At 38.6% G+C, this 18,877-nt stretch overlaps 1 protein-coding gene across 3 annotated transcripts in view; it reads right to left on the bottom strand.

Annotated features, from left to right (window-relative positions):
- The window catches only part of LOC103182327 (A-kinase anchor protein 7), an 83,550-nt gene that overhangs the window by 50,448 nt on the left and 14,225 nt on the right, over nt 1-18,877 (bottom strand). For all 3 annotated transcript variants that reach the window (XM_042333032.1, XM_042333030.1, XM_042333031.1), the window contains exons 4-6: nt 17,118-17,254; nt 13,985-14,145; nt 1,155-1,267 (exon numbers count right to left, since the gene is read on the bottom strand). In XM_042333032.1, coding sequence (XP_042188966.1) covers nt 1,155-1,267; nt 13,985-14,145; nt 17,118-17,254 — 411 coding nt within the window. The remainder of the gene's footprint in view (nt 1-1,154; nt 1,268-13,984; nt 14,146-17,117; nt 17,255-18,877) is intronic.

An 18,877-nucleotide genomic window follows, 5' to 3' on the forward strand; every position in this document is an offset into this window, starting at 1 on the left:
GCTTCCCACTGTTCCAAAAAACAGAATACTGTATCCTTTATGAAAAAAACCTGCATGCAAATGTATTCCAAATGTAGTTTCCCCGAGGCCACATACATTTTGAAAAATAATCTCTCTGGGCTGATATGTTACAACAACAACAACAACAAGATTTCATTTATAGAGCGCCTTTCACGTCAGGAGGACGTCCCAAGGCGCTGGACAGTTGGGTCAGGACCCGAGCAAGGGGGGAAATGGTCAGGGGGAGGGAAGGGAAGGGAGGGAGCGAGGAGGGGGTAGAGAGTTGAGAGGGGAGCTGAAGGCACGGTCAAAGAAAAAGGTCTTGAGACCGGCCTTGAAGGAGGAAAGGGGCAGGTAAGTAGGGGGATAGTAGGTCGGAGAGGTAGGAGGGAGCAAGGCCGTGAATGGCCTTGTAGGTGAGGATGAGGATCTTGAATTCGATCCTCTGGGGGATGGGGAGCCAGTGGAGGCGAGCGAGGGTGGGAGTGATGTGGTCGCGAAGCCTGGTGCGGGACAGTACACGAGCTGCAGAGTTCTGAATGACCTGCAGCTTGTGGAGGGAGGTGGCGGGAAGGCCGGCGAGGAGAGAGTTCCCATAGTCCAGCCTTGAGGTGATAAAGGCGTGGACCAGAGTTTCAGCAGCGTGAGGGGTGAGGTAATGCCAGAGTCTGGTGATGTTTTGGAGGTGATGGAAGGCAATGCCAGTTGTGGCGCGGATATGAGGAAGAAAGGACAGCTCAGGTCGAACAGAACGCCGAGGTTCCTGATGGCTTTGAGAGGTGGAGAGTGCAGCCTTGGATGCTGATGCTGTCAGCAACTGAGGTGCGGAGGCGCTGACGCGATACAACCGTACCAATACATCTCAATATGCTGATCCTGCAAGCACATTTCAATATGTGCTCCATTTTTGTCTATGTAAATGCATGCTCCCTTAATATACACTTGTAAAAAAANCACTAATAAAATGACATACCTTCTTGTGCGTCAAAAATGTTTTAATGATCACTGCAGTGCTTGCGCAATCAGACACCAAAACTTCTTATCCTGTGCACATAAATCCTTTGACCAACAAAAGCATTAGGTGCTCGTACTCTTGGCTTATCTAGTGATACATCCACCCCTTTTTATACATTTGATTAGAAATGTAATCTTACCTGATGACGTAGTTTAGGTGCCTTTGATAGTTTGATGAAGGTTAGATGTGGCTTAAAAGGTTTGTTGTCTCCAGTCAAAATGCCCTCTGCCTGGAATCTTGACTTCAGAGTATCTGTAGGATGAGCAAATTGAAATTTAGCTGATTGTTGGTTAAGGAGACTGTAGATACTGTATCTCTTAATACAGTGTACGGCTTGACATCATGCCCAGTTTTAGCAAAATAAGGAAACAATCAATAGTTACAGGAAGAAATTAAATGGTATCTGTTTCTCTTCTCCATAACGAAGGTCAATTGAGAAGCGTGAAATGCACATTACATTCCACATAACAATAAATGTTTAATTATTAGAATATTCTTCCAAGAAATACGAATCTAATTTTCCATCTGCAGAAATATTCTGACAAGAAAGTTACTGAAATATGTCTCTATTTTATTTCAGACTCAGAAAGGGTTTAAAATTATACTTTTGATCATTTTTAATAAATGCTAGATCAAATAAGCTTCCATCCAGCACGGACTTTGCACGACAGAATATATCTAATAAAATTAATCATTTTCCCAGACATAAGCTTAAAAGTATTTTAGCAAGACTATGCAGTGCTTTCTTTTTTCGTTAGAAACATTTGAGAAAACAGACGTAACAGAATGCAAAACCTCACAGTCAGCACTAAGAACTATAATTATTACTAAAAGGGAGATGCAAATCTAACAGCAAAACTCGAGCAAAACTCCTTACAGTCTGCCAAATTTCATCACTTCATTGACCAAATTACTCAAAGACCCAATTTCATTTTGAATGACCCCAGTGCCAGAAATCTGTTTAGATCCATCTCATCTATGCCAAAACTTGATTTACATTCCCCCAATTTTCTTTGCCTCCAAAGAAAACAAGATTAGTTCTGCAAATCTCTCCATATAAATTAGAGCCTGAAATCATCCTATGGCTCTTCTCTGAACCCTCTCTAATACTAATAAAATAATAATCCTGCATTTGATGTATCATTTTTCACATTGGAAAAGAGTCTCAAAGCATTTCACGGAACTTACTGTATATTTTGTAGGCAGACTATTTATTTTCCCAGATCTACATTTCTTTTGAAGACATGGTGCCTAACACAGCACACAATATTTTATCAATGATTGTATGTAAAGTAAGAATAACTTCCTTTGACTCAAATGCCCTCAAGGTTCATTTTGGTTTGTTAACTGTAGCCACACAGTAACTAGAAACCTTCAGTGACCGATCAATAATCACATTGCTTTCCTTCTCAAGTAATAGGCACCCTCCATTTCTACATAGTTTGTTTCTTATTCTAATGTGGATTATCTAACGTGTCCACATTAAAATTATTGTTTACTCCTTGTCCTATGGGCTTAATTGTTTCAGATTTTCTTGCGTGTGATTTATGCTCAGCAAATTATGACAGCGAGTGATCCAGACATTGTGGAATTCATACTAATTACTGCACCTTCCCAACCTCCCACCAGGCAGTATTCATTTATCATCATCGTCTGCTTCTTGTTTATGTTAGTTTCAATTCTAACTCCAAGTCATCCATCAATTCCAACCGACCTAATAATGAAATGTAGATCTCCACCACCTGAGCTTCAATGATGATTGTTAGATTTGACTGTATTAAAGGCCCAAACTAAAAATAATAGAGATCTTCATCTATTTATCGGCTGCTAACACTAAGGGGATGATTCTCCAGAGGTCTATGAAATAAGAAACTTCTCTACATGAAAGGCGCTATACAAATGTAATTTGTTGTTGTTTTGCATTGAAAATATGATGTTCTCACTTGGCATGGTCCATATATCTACCGTCTTCAGGGTATCAAAAGGTTTTCTCTCTTTAACTATGATCTCTGAAGGACATGAATTTCATCCTGAAATTAATACAATGTTTTTTGTAACAAGTTGTTTTTATTTATCTCTTCGCTCTGGAAGTTACTATACAGTTTTTACACGAGTGGATTATAGTAATTCCTGATGTTACTTGCACCTGCCTGTTCCAGACATATGGTTTACTCCCTCTGATCTATCAGATCAAACTTTTTTTCAGACAAGAACAACCTCAACAGCAGTCACTGGGACTCATGAAGAATGTGTCCATAGTATGCTATTAACTCTTTGTGATAAGATCTCTTTATTTCTCCTTAGTCTCCTAATAATAATCTTTACATTCAATACAGTGCCTATCACCTCAACAAAATGTCTTAGAGCACTTCACAGAATTCACTGTAAGTGTAGGGCTGTGCATTTGTAGGCAAATGTGTCAGTCAATTTGAGGCAGCAATGCCACATAAATTGCCAGGAAACGAATGATTTTATCTGGGGGTTGTTTGCCATGACACTGGGAGAAACTCCCTTCTTTTTGAACAATGCCATGGGATCTTTATCGTCCACTTGAACAGGCAGATAGGTTTAACATCTCATCTGCAGAATGGCACCTCCAGCAATGCAGCACACTTCCCCAGGATTGTACTGGAGAGTCAGACGAGACTACGAGCTCAAACTACTGACATGGGGCTTGAACCTACAACCTTCAGAGGCAAGAGTGCTACCAACTGAGCCAAGCTGAAACTAAGAGCATCTTCATTAAATTCTTGTCAGTCAAATTTATAACGCATATGTATGGCTTAATAATTAACATACATAAGGGAGGTTATAGAGGTGCACAGATGAAGGGAATAAGAAGAATGGGGGCTTGGTGGACCTGTATCAGTGCTGTACCACTCTATATAGCTGTAAGTAACCTGCACTTCTTATTTCAGCACTTATAATATTGTGAAAAAATATCTCATCCAAAGCCTGGAGAATTAGCTTTGTAAAACACATCTTCCCAATCCTACAACTAAAATACTTCACTATTATGTCAAAAAGCAATAATGTGCATTTTCATTATATTGCAAACACATGCTTTGGGACGTCCTCTTGACATGAAAGGCACTATACAAATGTAATTTGTTGTTGAAGAGAGATGCTTTGTTAAGCAATTGTGATTGAAGAAAATATTGTAAGTGGGATCTCCTTGGAGCACAAATGCTTCCAAGGAGACATGTTTGACAACGGAAACTCAGAATTGAGCCCTTGCTGTGTGACCAGTTCCTGAGGTCTATGGGCCTGCAGTCCTCCAGAGCACTGCCAATGACAGCCCAGCCAACCTGGCAACAAGTTCAAAGCAGCTCCTTGAGAGACAAAATTAGAATGTGCTGAAGTTTCACTTCACTGGCTGATTTAATTCTCTGAAGGAGTCAAATTTTATTGTATATACAAGAACAAAAATATTACATTTGTAAAGCGCCTTTCACGTCAAGAGAACGTCTCAAAGTGCTGTTGTTGCTATTTGTGCGACACTGCTGTGCACAAATTGGCTGTACATTTTGCTCCCAAAATACGTACAGCCACATCACTTTACAGTATTTCTGTGAAGCGGTTTGAGACTTCTTGATGATGCAATAAGCCGCTATATCAAATGCAAGGATTATTATTATTATTCACCTTTCACTAACTGCCTTCCTCAACGGTTAGTGAAAGGTAATATTACATTAGTTCCACCAGCTGGTGAATGACACTTGAGGCTATTTTCATAATTGGCATCACTAAAGCCTCCTGGACATAAGTAGAGTTCTCAGCAACATAGAAAAGTGGTTTCCTAAATACAGAGATGTCAAATACACCAAGAATACAGGTTGCAGGTGTACAATTGTGAAGGATGCTTTTAGGACAGACAAATGTTTACACACAGGGTAATCAACAGTTGGAACAAATCAGCAGAAAAGGCTGGCAGACACCAAGACGTTTTTTTATTCTAAATAACAGATTGATGCTCCAAAATAACATGATAAACTTGCTGGGATGAGATCAGTTAGGGCAAAGACACATTTTCCATTGGACCACTCCTATATTTTATAACATGTGTTTCTCCCTCAAACTTATATATCTAGCATAAAGACTTTGAAGAGAAAGCTCTGAACTGGATTTTCGCATCAGCAATAAGACAAAAAAGTTATGTTGTGCAAAATAGTAAGAGTTCCATTCTGCAAATATTTTATGGGGTTTGGCAAGTTTAACATCTGGGTCTGTGATTCAGTCAAGAAATATTCAAATATGTTAAAAGCTACATTGAAGTGGTATGGAATGGGTTAATGTTGGCCCAAGATTAAAATTGTAAAGCCTGCTGGATATCCAAAAAAGAAAGATTTATCCTGTAGGTTTATTATTGTAAGTGGAGTCCTGTAGCTCAGTGGTTAGAGAACTTGCCTCGCAAGCAAGAAACCTGGGTTCTATTCCTGGCAGGGCGAAATGTTGGGCAAGTTTCCTTACTTCACACGTCTCTGTTTACCTAGAGGTAAATAGGAACTTGGTTGTTAGTCGATTGGCGGATACCTTTTCCGGGGATAATAATTCTTCAAAAAAAATAATAATTTGGTCATGCAATCCACAACTATTTGTGGTACGCTGCTTTGCGCAATTGGCTGCCGCGTTTTACCCACAAATATACAGTCAATTCACTTTACAGTATATTCTGTGAAGCGTTTTCAGATGTATAGAAGACGTGAAAAGCACTAAATCAAATGCAAGGATTATTATTATTAGAGTTACAAAAAGATCAGTTTGATGCTAACCAAACATACATGACAATCTACATTTATATTGCACCTTTCATGTCAGGAGGATGTCTTAAGAGCACTTAAGATTGCTGGCTGTACAACTGAGCTGGGGTGGAAGTTGAACTTGGGACAGGTGGAGGGGAGGGGATAGATGACGGTCAAAGACACAAACCTTAAATGACTTTACAGCAGACAGATATGAAAGAAAATCAAAACAAGCCAAGCTTTAAAAGACATGTATAACAATTAACCAAAAATGGTGATACTAACAGAAGGGCAATATGTGTTACTTGTAACAACAAAGCAGGCAAGAATGAACTTAAAGATTTTACAGAATTCTACATGATCTTCAATTTTAGGACAACATTTATGATATGCTCATAATAAATTTAAGAATAAATGAAATTTCAGGCTTGGAGTATGTTTTTCAATCCATATATGTTTTGCATTAACCCCTTGTGTTAAAACTCTTCTGAACACGTCAATTCACAGTCAAGTGGCACAGGCACCAAATCCTTGCCTGAGCAATGATTCGTAGGAAATGCAAGGAACTGGTGACGATATGAGCAGGTGGTAGTGATGTTAACACCTTAGAAGCCAGATAAAAGTTTGCAGAACAAAATAAATTTGATGGGTGTGTGTAAAAAACACTCATATTAACTATGATTGTTCTTTACAATCAAAATGGAGTATCATTGTGTTCACCAAGTGTTCTGACTCTTCAGAATACTAAATTATACTGAAGATGTTATTGATTCCCATAGATGTCTCATATTTACTGAAATAATGTGCACATTATAAAAAGTTTCATTTATAATCTAGTTTAAGTGGCATTTTTAATATATCAAAAGTCTGCCTTCATTCCACAACTTGATCTCGTTGCAATTCAAAATGTACCTTCAGCCTTAATGCTCTTGAAATGATTAACTCAGTTGACATTTATAAGACTAGAAACATCGTTGACCTGGATAACAGAACAGCAGGTAATTACATTAGAATGACATGCACACGCACTACAGGTCAACAAGCAATTACAGCATAAGATATTCAAGATTTTGAGCAAAATCCCTTTACGGAATTCAGTGCAAGATTTACAACCTACAAAATATCAGGCAAAAAAATTTGCAATACCACAACAAAAACAGTATATCCTGTGAAGGGCTTTGAGAAGTCTCAACAACATGATAAGGCACTATATCAAATGCAAAGATTACTATTATTATTATTATAAAAACTGAGCAATTATATTTCACACCATTTTCTTGGTCCTATGAGTATTTGAGGGCACATAATGTAAATACAATTAGTGACTAACCCCCTTAGGGTGGGGGGGGAGGTTGGTTTTCCTGGAGTTAAACTGGCTCCAAGGTCACACGTTTGGCAACAAATTGTCAGAATCGAGCCAACCCTCTGTGGCGGTCTCGATAGTCCAATTCCTGAGCCAGGCGGGACGGTAGAGCTCCAGGGCACTGCTGATGACAGCCTGGCACATCAACAAGACTTGGAAGGGCAGAGCAGTCACTTCACACTCAGCTCCTGTTAACCCTGAAAGCCAAAGCCTTAACCGGGAGGGTGGTTCTAGCTGTACAAGCAGCAGGAAAACTTGTTAGGCAGTACTCTCAATGGCAAGTTATGTGGATTTAGCTGGTTAATCTCCAGCAGTATCCCAATGCACACTCTGGGGTTCTCCATGCCCATCCTCCAAACACGTACAATAAGCTAATGGATCCAAACAATACTTTGCATCCTGACCACTTCATAGTTGTCCATCAATTAGAAAACAAAATGAGTCTAATTTTTCATTTGTGATAGTCAACATTTTATTTCCAGTATAAATAAGCGCAGTTTATTTATACTGGAAATCATCTGGCGTGAAGGGCACCATATAAATGCAAATTGTTGTTGTAAATATGCAAGTCACAGGGTCAGATAGGTATTCTGGAACTTTTCTTGATGTAGTGTTAAAGGATCGAAGACACCTTGCTGAACTTTTGTACAGCAGAATGAGTTGTTGAGTAGAATGCCTAACTACAACAAAGTGTACATGAATTATAAAAGAATCGTGCTCGAGTGGCCAAAAGCCTTTTCCCATTCCATGTGTTCTTATGTTTCTAAATATCTGAAAGAGACAGAATCCAGAGTTGCAGTTCTCTCAATTGAACAAGAATACACCTGGAACTCAAGTCATTAGTGAAAGAGTTTATTCTGCATTGTGACTTAGTGTGGTATTCGGACCAATACATATTGTATTGGATGCCTCATAATCGTTAATTTTGATACTGGCAAAAATTACACTTTCTGCACTTTGAAAATAGACCATTTCATAACCTCCATATTTATAACCATAACCAAACTCATAACCTCACTAATTCATTTTACTTGCATGCATTTCATTCTAAATCATCAAAAGAAAAACATGACCATCTTTCTCATATCTCCAGAGTGTTATATTCTGTTTGGATGAGTGAATGTGCTCCTTTGAACAAGTTAGAAAAATTCTGCACACCCCAATGCACAACGGACGTCAAAAATTAACCTCAAAGGGATGTAGACATTCAAAGTTTAAAAGAGAAAAAGTAGGTCACTATCTATGGAATAAAATAACAAATCCTCACTCTGTTGAATATGTGATCTATCCATGTATTAATGTTCTGGGTTTTTAAAAACTGTTCTTAAAGATTTAATTTCTGATGCATGTTTGGATAAAATAGATTAGTATGTTAGACAGAGTTGTGAAGTAGAAATAAACTCATGTATTGTTTCACTAATGACATTTTGCTGAATGTTAAAGATTTTAAAAAACAAAAATTGAAGGATGGTGGTATTACTTAAATGTAAATGCAAATAACCTTGACTGAATTTGCACAGTATGTTTCATGTTGATTTGCCACCAACTATGTAGCATAAATGAGGGTTAAGAAACCCAAAATCATGTTGGAATCCTGCCAGTCACTAGCTGTCAGAAGTGGCTTACGGTATAGCTGTATTCGCACCTGCTGCATATAAATACTGAGGTGTAAGTTATATCGAGCTTGCTTCCTGTGTGTCGAAAGCTCTTGGGCCATCTGGAAATGAGCAATTTGGCCTTTACAAGTGATCTTGGCTTGCAGTGATTTGGCAAACATGAAATAGGGTGAAGCACTGTGGTAGCCACAAAGGCAAGAACCCCTCAGAACTTCCCCAAACACTGTAATGTATAAATATATATACACGCACACAATACAGTAAATTCGTGATAACTCCTCACTCCATAGGAAACGGCTCTGTGACGTGTTATCCATATGTATGAATATATAAATAAATGAGGCCAGGATATTGACAGCCTGATGACTTAAGTAGTAGTGACAAGTGAAGACAGGGTTGAGATTACCATATATAATGTGTAAAATACATACAAATAGCCATGCTCAAAATTATCAGTGTTTTGTGAAGAAATAAGTTCAGGTTCTTATGTAACAGCCTGATTGATAGATATCTTGATCCTCAGTGATTTGTAGAGCAAGACTTTATATCTTCGTGGATGATCCTTCTGCGTTCACCTTTGGAAGAGTAAGTGCTTGACCACTCTGGTCTCAGAGGAAAAAGCTGATTAGAATCCCACCTGCACCCGTGACCATTCAAGTCACCAGTGGATGACAAATTCTTTCAATAATCTTTCACTGGGAAAGAGCATTGTCATCAGTAGGTATGTCTGTAAAACATAAAGAGAAGATTCAGCCATAACTGACAAGATACATCTACCCCGCCCAAACAAAGTGTGGAAAGGCGTACTCTAATGCCACGCAGCATCTAGGCTAATGTTGCACAATCTGGGATATATAATAAAAATAATCCTTGGATTTGATATAGTGTTTTATCACATCTTCCAGGCATTTAAAGCACTTCACAGAATATACTGTAAAGTGAATTGACTGTATCTTTTGTGGGCGAAACAAGGCATCCAATTGCGCACAGCAGTGTCCCACAAACAGTCGTGGATTACGTGCCCACATTTTTATTTATTTATTTTTATTTATTACCCCCAGAAAAGCAATCTGCCAATCGATTAACAACTGGGTTCCTACTTACAGCTGGGTAAACAGAGGTGTGAGTAGTAAGGAAACTTGCCTAACGTTTGGCCCGGCCCAGAATCAAACCCAGGTTCTCTTGCTAGAGGCAAGTGCTCAACCCACAAAGGTACAGGACTCCAACCATACACAGTGATTTACATTAGAAATAATTCAAACAGGCAATGCACGGGTAGCAAAGAAGTCTGTTCAATGATTAAATGGATCTCCACCCCCAGCCTATGTTACTTAGAGTTCTCTGAGAGGACAGGGCTCTTGCTGATATGTCACTTCAGAGAGTGACTTTCATGAAGATACTTCTGGTAAGTTAAGCATTCCGAAAGCAGAAATTCTTCTTAAAAAATAATTTACTAAATGAATATTAGTAAAGTAAATTACTCAGATCATCAAAATCACCTACCTTTGTTTGTGCCAGTTCTATGTCCTTTTGTCATCAAGACAGGTCATCTATTATCATTTTGGATTTAAGAATCTTCTGTTTACAAAGTAGCCTGATGTTGTTGTCCTTCATATTGTGCAGTTCTCTGGAACAAATGGCGCCCTTTTATGCTCTGGATCAGAGGGGTTTACCGTATAGACACTTGTGTTTTCTTTGGCCAGACAATTCATGCAAACAATACCACATAGTTTAATTTTCTTTGGTTACAATATTAACACACTATTGAATAATGTAAATGGCACAGGTATAGTGTACCTAAGCAAGAGAAATGCCAATGTGATATCTAGAAATTATAGGTAACAGTAGAAGCCTCATAATCCACTTTAAATTGGATTTACAGCAGATAGAAAGTTAATAATGAAAAACGGAATTCCATTTTATCCAAATAATCTTGCTGAATAAATTGCATAATTAGCAGTATTTTTGACAAATTAAACTGAGAATCCATCAGCAATGTGTAAAACCTTAGCAAGAAAATGTAATCTCATGGCAATACCACCATGATACTAACAAAAATGTGTCTTCCAGTGAGTAACACCACAACAAACCAAAAGCAGGCTAAACTTTATCATTGAAATAGATTGCTGATGTGTGTAAACTGTGGGTTTACTGACCAAGCATTTCTGAGCCAATTATTTATTGGTTGTTTTCAGAAAGACTTGGTAAACCTGTAAGGTATTCCTTTGTATTATAAGCTGGTCTCTCCAGAAGTATCCTGCAATAAAAAGTGCAGAGCACGATTTCAAATTATTTTTGTGGTCAGTAACCTTTTGCTAGTGGTTCTACCAGTCACATGTCCAATTTATTTCATTTCTCTGCAAACACGAGAAATCAGAATCACTGCGAAGGGTTAGTGAGGTGATCAGGGAAAGCTGACACATTTAATTTTGCAATTTAGAGCGCAAGAAGTCAAGCTCTATCTTGTGTGATATATTAATGAAAAAATGCCATGTGTAAACAGACTTCAATGCAACTTTCGCTCTCAGAACTAAGAAATTACATTCTCCGTTTGGATTAATAAACTTTCAAGAAAGTGTAGGTTTCCCACAAAATTGACTGACCCCCAAAGAAATCAATAAGCAGATCCCAGAATTCAATTTAAACCATCTGATTTGTGACTTCAAATTTAGTCTTTTAATTTGAAAACAACAGAGCACAATTTAAAAGACTAAACAATTCTGATGCATTCTTGGAATAATGTATTGTATAAAAAAGTGAGAGAAAAAAAAGTTGTGTTATCTTTCATACATGGCTTTTCAATTTAAACCTACATCCTTTTGTTTTAAAGACCCCTTCAATTTGATTCATTTCCAAGAAGCTGAACTTCTTCTGTTCTTCTCGGAATAGGAGAAGTTCAGTTGTGATAAGATTTAAGACTATCAAGCAATCAGTTATGCTAACCAGTAAACAGTGCCAATCGGGCAAGATCTCCAGATAAATTGTTTGCACTTCCCTTTACACAATTGTACCTTGCAAGTATTAACAAAATAATGCAGGAACTAAAACCATGGGATAAATACCAATGGACCAGTGAAATAAGGCATAAGACACATCAGTCAAAAAGATGCAAACAACTATTTACAACAACATAAGGTGGATATCCTATGGATCCGTAGTTGGTACAGGGATCTCCCATTTCCCTTATGGTATGAAATGGCCAATTTGTTTGTTGTTAAATCATTGTTCACAGCAGTTCAAGAGCACTTCAATACGCGATATTTGCAGGAACACCGCACAGCATGCTGGAAGTGACATCAGTGATAACTTGATGACTTGGAAGCCATATTTTAGCACAAATAGCCATCTGGCTTCCTGCACGAACAGTCATGTGATTGGTGGCACTGATACGTGGAAGTCATGGCCAGAGGCGGTGGCGTTGATCACATCCGTTATAAGACGGGGTCTTATTTTATGAACCCCAATTGCTGCCTTATAAGAGCTTTACTGGTCACAATTTCACCCCTATAATTTCTATCAACCAACAACAGCATCACCATTTAAGGTACAATCACTTACATTTTTGGGCTCTGTTGATTTGACACCAACTGAATCTTTTTTTCTAGGTATTAGTAAAGCCTCAAGTTTGACTTTTGTCATAATAATGCTAATAAATAAAAAAACCTTACATTTGATACAGTACTTTTCATGTTAAGAGGTTGTTTCAGAGCATTTCACAGGATTCTACTCTAAAATGAATACTTCTGTGGGTGTACCTGGCAGCCAATTCTGCACAGAACTGTCCCACAACCAGCCATCGAGTGAATGACCAACTTTATTTGGGAGATTGTTGGCCAGGACACCGGGAGAAACTCCCCTCTTTTTGAATAGGGCCATGATATCTTTAACATCCACCTGAACAAGCAAATGGGACCTTGTTTAATGTGCTGTTCCTGAGGTAGGCATTTCCAACAAACAATTCAGTGCTCCTACAGCACTGCAATAAAGTGTCAGACGAGACTGCGAGTTCCAAGACCCAACGTGGGTTTATATTTAGATGAGGTAAATTCACCAAATCGAAAAAGTACTGTTGCTACAAAAAAGAACATTAGACAGCAAGATCAGCCCAGATGCAAAACATGGTAAAATAAGCAAACGTAATTTTTTCCACCTCTCTTATCCCCCATTAAACATTCAAGTGTGACAACAGAAGTCAAACCAATAGGAACACTAGAAGCACTCCTGAAGGTATTTTATGCTACATTTAAACCATGAGGAATTAAGCCACTTTGCTCTCAACGGGTGGAATAAGAAGCCTGTTTTTACTTCCCTGCTCGGCATCAATTTGTTTTGGACTGAAAAGAACAGGCATCAGATTTCACCATTCTGTGCAATTGACTTTTTAATAACATTAAAATCAAAGTCCATTCAAAATTCTTCAGTCATCCATTTGAACAAATTATGCAAGCAATTTCGCCTCCAAACGTAGTTACTACACTTTACAGTAAATCCTGTGAGGTGTTTTGAGACATCGTCCCGATATGAAAGGCGCTGTATCAAATGCAATTATTATTTATTATTGAGTACCGTCCACACCCGCTTGTTCATACTGGACGTGGCAAATTCCACAGATACTACCACCAACAGCTAGTAACAGAAGTAGGACTACAGTGTCATTTATTTGCCAGAGAATTAGTGTTGAAACCCTAATTCACCACCAAAAGTGCAATAGATATGAAGCTAGAGCTGCAGTTAGATTTCTTTGGTTAAATGATCACTCACTCAAAGCAGTATTTACATTTTAAAAACCCATCTGCTTTCCTTTGCATCACAAAAAAACAAAAACAAAACTTGCAAAACACTATTGTGCTGCTACCAGAAAAGGAAAAGCAGAATTCAGATGAACAAACAGACCTTCAAATTGAACAAAACATTTCTGTGGGGGAAAACAGTAAAATATAAATGCTAGAATAATTATTTTCAGAGCATTTAGTCAAAATAATAAAATATCCTGTCAATCCTTTTTTTTTCTTGTAACGTTAAATGACGTGCTGGATATCTAAGTTGGCTACTGTACCTCAGATTTACATTCATTATTGCGAATAGAAACAATGCAGAGGCCTCTTCCTTGCAACAACAGTGCTTTGTGGTGGATATTCCAGAAATAATATATTTTAAATTTATTATAAATAGCTTCTATTGATAACTTATTCATTGCCAGGCTCCTGCTCAGCAAACATATACTGAGGTAAATTCAAAAATCGCTTACCTGCAATACGGGTCAGTGTCATCAGGTGTTCGTTCTCCAGGAGCTGTGCAAATACCACTTCACCTCGGAAATGTGCGATCCCTTGAAATTGCAGCGCCAGCTGTGTCCCCTGTAGAATTTCCTGCACCGTCGCCTTGCATTCCTCAAATGCACTCACCGCCCTATCAGGAAATGAATCAGACAGATTGTGTAAACGAAGAAACGGCTTGAATCCATTCAACTGACTGTTCTCATATTGTTATTATTGTGCACAAGCCCTTATGAGGATTATGCAATTTAACACTAAAATATTTTTAATAATAATAATCCTTGTATTTGATATAGCGCCTTATGTGCCTAACACTTTGACTGAATGGTGTCAATTTAATTCGCAGTTAAATGCTGCCGCATAATATAAACAGTGTGGATTGTGCATATAGCTTTTGTGGAATGGAAAGGAGCGCATATTAATTGTTTCCAATTTACAGACCCATAAAAATAAGACAGGAAATTATTTTCACATTTACTCGTACACATAAAGGGAGACTTGAAGGGAGAGAGAAATTTGTGAAGAGAATGCTCAAAACAAGGCAAAGTTTTCAAACAAGGGAGAGTTCTCAAAACAGGGGAGAATGGGAAAAACAAGGAGCTAAGCAGATTGCAGAGAGGACTGCTTGGTCAGTCTATTTTGGGAGCTGACAGAGACTCAAGACCTTTCAAAATGTAGCAGTGAACAATACCTCTACCTGTAACGGTTATCCTTTTTCGTTCAAGTACTTTGTACCAAAGATGCACTGTAAAATCTGTTTTCTCTCTGTGAATATCTGTCATTAAAATTCAGTGGAAAACCACCGACCAATTCAGTCTTCATAATTACAAGAGTCCCAGAATTAGATGGAACTGCGACTTCTCTGTGAGAAAGTACTCAATCCCCTTGTATTAATATCATCAGCACAAGTGCCCGGGCTCAGCAAGACAATCAGGTAGAACTCGTTCACACTCAAGCAACTGAGTTTGTGACAAGAATGAAAAAATCTAGATTTATTGTACACAATATTTTTCTGTGAAAAATTACTTAATTTTTTAAGAAAGTAAACCACTCCCTTGATTTTCTCAGTAACCTAGCCAAGTATAACTCAGGATTATTAATAATATAATAATCCTTGCGTTTGACATAGAGCCTCATCACCCGATGAGGACCTCTCAATGCGCTTCACAGGATATATTGTAAAATGGCATGACTGTGCAACCAATTTGTGCACAGCAATAAATAAGGCCACTGGAACAAGTATAAGATGAGGGAAAGTGAATTTTACAAAAAGCAATGGACAAGCAAGGTTGAGAGAGAATGATGAAAACAAAATACAATTGAGTTGATTGAGCAGCTTTTCCTCTCTTTTCCTTCAAGTCATGGTCATTGAAATAAAGGGAATTAATAAGCTAGATAGGGGGCAACCCTTCCCTCTGATACAGGAATCCCAAACAAACAGACAATGTTAACATTAGACAAAACGCAAAATACTGCAGATGCTGGAAATCTGAAACAAAAACAGAAGTCACTGGGAACACTCAGCAGGTCAGGCAGCATCTATGGAGAAAGGAAAGTGAGTCAACATTTCGGGACCACGACCCTTCATCAGAACCCTAGAGCCCAGAACCCAGAGTTCTGACGAAGGGTCATGGACCCGAAACAATGACTCACTTTCCTTTCTCCATAGATGCTGCCTGACCTGCTGAGTGTTCCCAGTGACTTCTGGTAATGTTAACATTAGATTTTGGGATGTCCTCCCGACGTGAAGGGCGCTATACAAATGTAACTTTGTATTGGATTGTAAAAAGATTAGAAGTGAGACCTGAATATATGTATTCATACACAGGGTTATGAAAAGGTGGAATGCAATGTTAAGGAAGGGCAAAGATTAAAAAAGCAATAGAAGAGAGACAGATACTTCGGAAGTAAAAGTACAAAATGACAAGGAACAATGCAATAAAAGATCAGCCAATGTCTAATAACCTGGTGGAATGGGTTCTAAGGATTGAATGGCCTACTCCTATTTCTTATAAGCCACCAGTTAAAAGGAAGACACATCGTTCGTTTCCGAAGCCACGAAAATAAGTTATGCTGTAATTGACCACTAGATGGTGTAAGAGGGCACTTATATCTCTTCTGTTGAGAAGCACAAGGCCTCCACATCGCAAAGTGCCCAAAAATCAGCAATTTACACCTTAAACAATATAATATAATAATATAATCCTTGCATTTGATATAGCGCTTTTCACGTCGGGAGGACGCCCCAAAGCACTTCACAGAACACACTGTAAAGTGAATTGACTGTATATTTGTGGGCGAACGCGGCAGCCAATTGCAATGTCCAACAAACAGTCGTAGATTGAAAATGACCAATTTATTATTGTTTTGGGTTTTGGAGGGATTATTATTAGGCTCTGTGTGGAGTAAGGAAACTTGCCCAAAGTTTTGCGCTGCCTGGAATTGAACTCAGGTCTCTCGCTTGCAAAGCGAGTGCTCTAACCACTGAGCTACAGGACTCCTTCAATGCATTTAAACCTTTGTCACCTCACTGGGAGGCACTGTAATAGTCCAGCCTAAACTTGTTGTGGTGTGTGTGCTTTCTCATAGGTACAATCTACAAGCCAGACTGACTCGGAACCAAAAATTCACGAATGGGGATTTTGTTTTTTTAGTCTCATATGTAGGGGGCAAACCTATCAGCATCCTTCGTATAAAAAAAAATCTTGTTGTTCTTTAAAGAATATACAAGGTGAACTAGAAATTGATTGTTTTGATAGAAGCAAGCACAACAGTCTCAAATTGTCTCAAAGCACTTCAAAGAATTTACTGTACAGCGACTGTATTTGTAGACAAATTCAGCAGCCGATTTGCACACAGCAATATCCCACAAGCAATCATGAATTGAAAGACCAACTTTATCTCCGAGATTGTTGGCCAAGACATCGGGAAAAACTAGTGCCATAGGATCTTTAACATACAGATGAGATCTACTCTAGCCAAAGACAAATAATACTTACATTTGATATTGCATATTTCATGTTGGGAGGATGTTTACTCCCTGTAAAGTGTAGTCACTGTATTTTTGTTAGTAAGCGTGGCTCTACTCTTTTAGATATTACTCACCTGTTCACCTCCATCTCACTCGCAAGATTTGTCACAAGAATAGTGATATGAAGAGTGGGAACTGGAATCATAGCCCTGGAGAGTCTTTGGTCCTTTTGAACGACAATATCCTGCACAGCCTGAATACCACCTACAATCTGAATTAATTGAAGAAAATAAGAAGTTTGACATTTGTACTGTTTCTGGCAAAGTGTTAAATCAAGAGCAAATCATGGTTGGAATAACATGCAAGTGCAGTAATGCATCTGAAGAGAGTATTAACAAGTTCTATGAATGGTTCAATGCGAATGAATGAAGAAAGAACTGAGAGCAAAAAATACAAATAATAACTTACATTGGTATAGCACCTTTAACCTGAGGACCTCTCAAAGTGCTTCACATGATATAATATGAAGTGGATTGACAGGATATGTTGTGGGCAAAGGTGGCAGCTAGTTTTGCAGACAGCAATGTCCCACAGACAGCAATGAAGTGAATAACCAATTTTATTTGGGATATTGTTATCTAGGACACCGTGAGAAAACTTTTAACTTTTAAAAGATGGATCTTTAACATCCATCTGAATAAGCAGCCAGGACCTTGGTTTAATGTCTCATCTGAAGAACTGCACCTTCGACAATGCAACATAGCCCAGCACTGCCCCGGAGCGTCAGCTTAGACTATGTGATTCAAGTCCCGATGTGGTGCTTGAACCCACTTCTGACCCAGAGGAGAGAGTGCTGTTACTGCACCAGGCTGACACTTGCACTGTAAAGTGTAGTATTTCTCTTTGACCGAGCCTTCAGCTCCCCTCTCGACTCTCTTCCCCCTTCTCGCTCCCTCCCTTCCCTCCCCTCACCCTGACCATTTCCCCCCTCCTCGCTCCCTCCCTTCCCTCCCCTCACCCTGACCATTTCCCCCCTGCTCGGGTCATGACCCAACTGTGCAGCGCCTTGGGACGTCCTCCTGACGTGAAAGGCGCTTTATAAATGGAATCTTGTTGTTGTTGTTGTATTTCATGGGCGAAAATAAGAGTTAGGGGTAAAAGCTCACAGCACTGATATTAACTAAATTGCAAGGACACAAAGTGTACATTACTTATGTACAAAAAGTGCCCTGCAGATGGAGCTCGTTGACAAAAATGTTTGCTGTACATTCACACATTGGGGTAAGAGTCTGAAAATGCTCAGTTTGATTTCGAAAAACCTCTTAAGTCACAAGTCCATTCAATGAGAATTCACTGGGTGCAGCGATTGAGTTCAGTTGGTTGACTGATTAATTCAATTTGATCAAAAAAATTATACTGAAACATTGCATACCCACTAAGTTGGATCAGAGGGAATGTACAGAATTTCCATACAAAAAGAGAATATAAAATCTGATTCACAACACTAAACTAATTGGTGCCTGTTTAAAACAATGCACAATGGGCTGTATGTGCAGATCCGCAGAAGGTCAATACAGGCAAACATGAGGCACATAGGCAGCATTCCACTGCGTACAGTGTTCCAGTGCATTAAAGATAATTTACTACACTCTGCTCCACTCCATGATCTTAGACCTTCATTAGCTGCAATAATATTCAAGAAACTTCCAAGAGTGCTCAGAAGCATGAAGCGTGAGGTTACAAGAAATGTTTTTACACAAAGGGCTATTAGAACGTGGAATGCATTACCATAGGCGGGTATTCAGCCAGAGTCCATTACGTCATTTAAAAGGGAATTTGATAAACATTAAAAGAGTGAAGGTATAAAAAACACCAGAAGAATGAAGTTATGTAG

This window comes from Callorhinchus milii, unplaced genomic scaffold, assembly GCF_018977255.1.
Source record: "Callorhinchus milii isolate IMCB2004 unplaced genomic scaffold, IMCB_Cmil_1.0 Scaffold3, whole genome shotgun sequence".
NCBI classification, from domain to species: Eukaryota; Metazoa; Chordata; class Chondrichthyes; order Chimaeriformes; family Callorhinchidae; genus Callorhinchus; species Callorhinchus milii.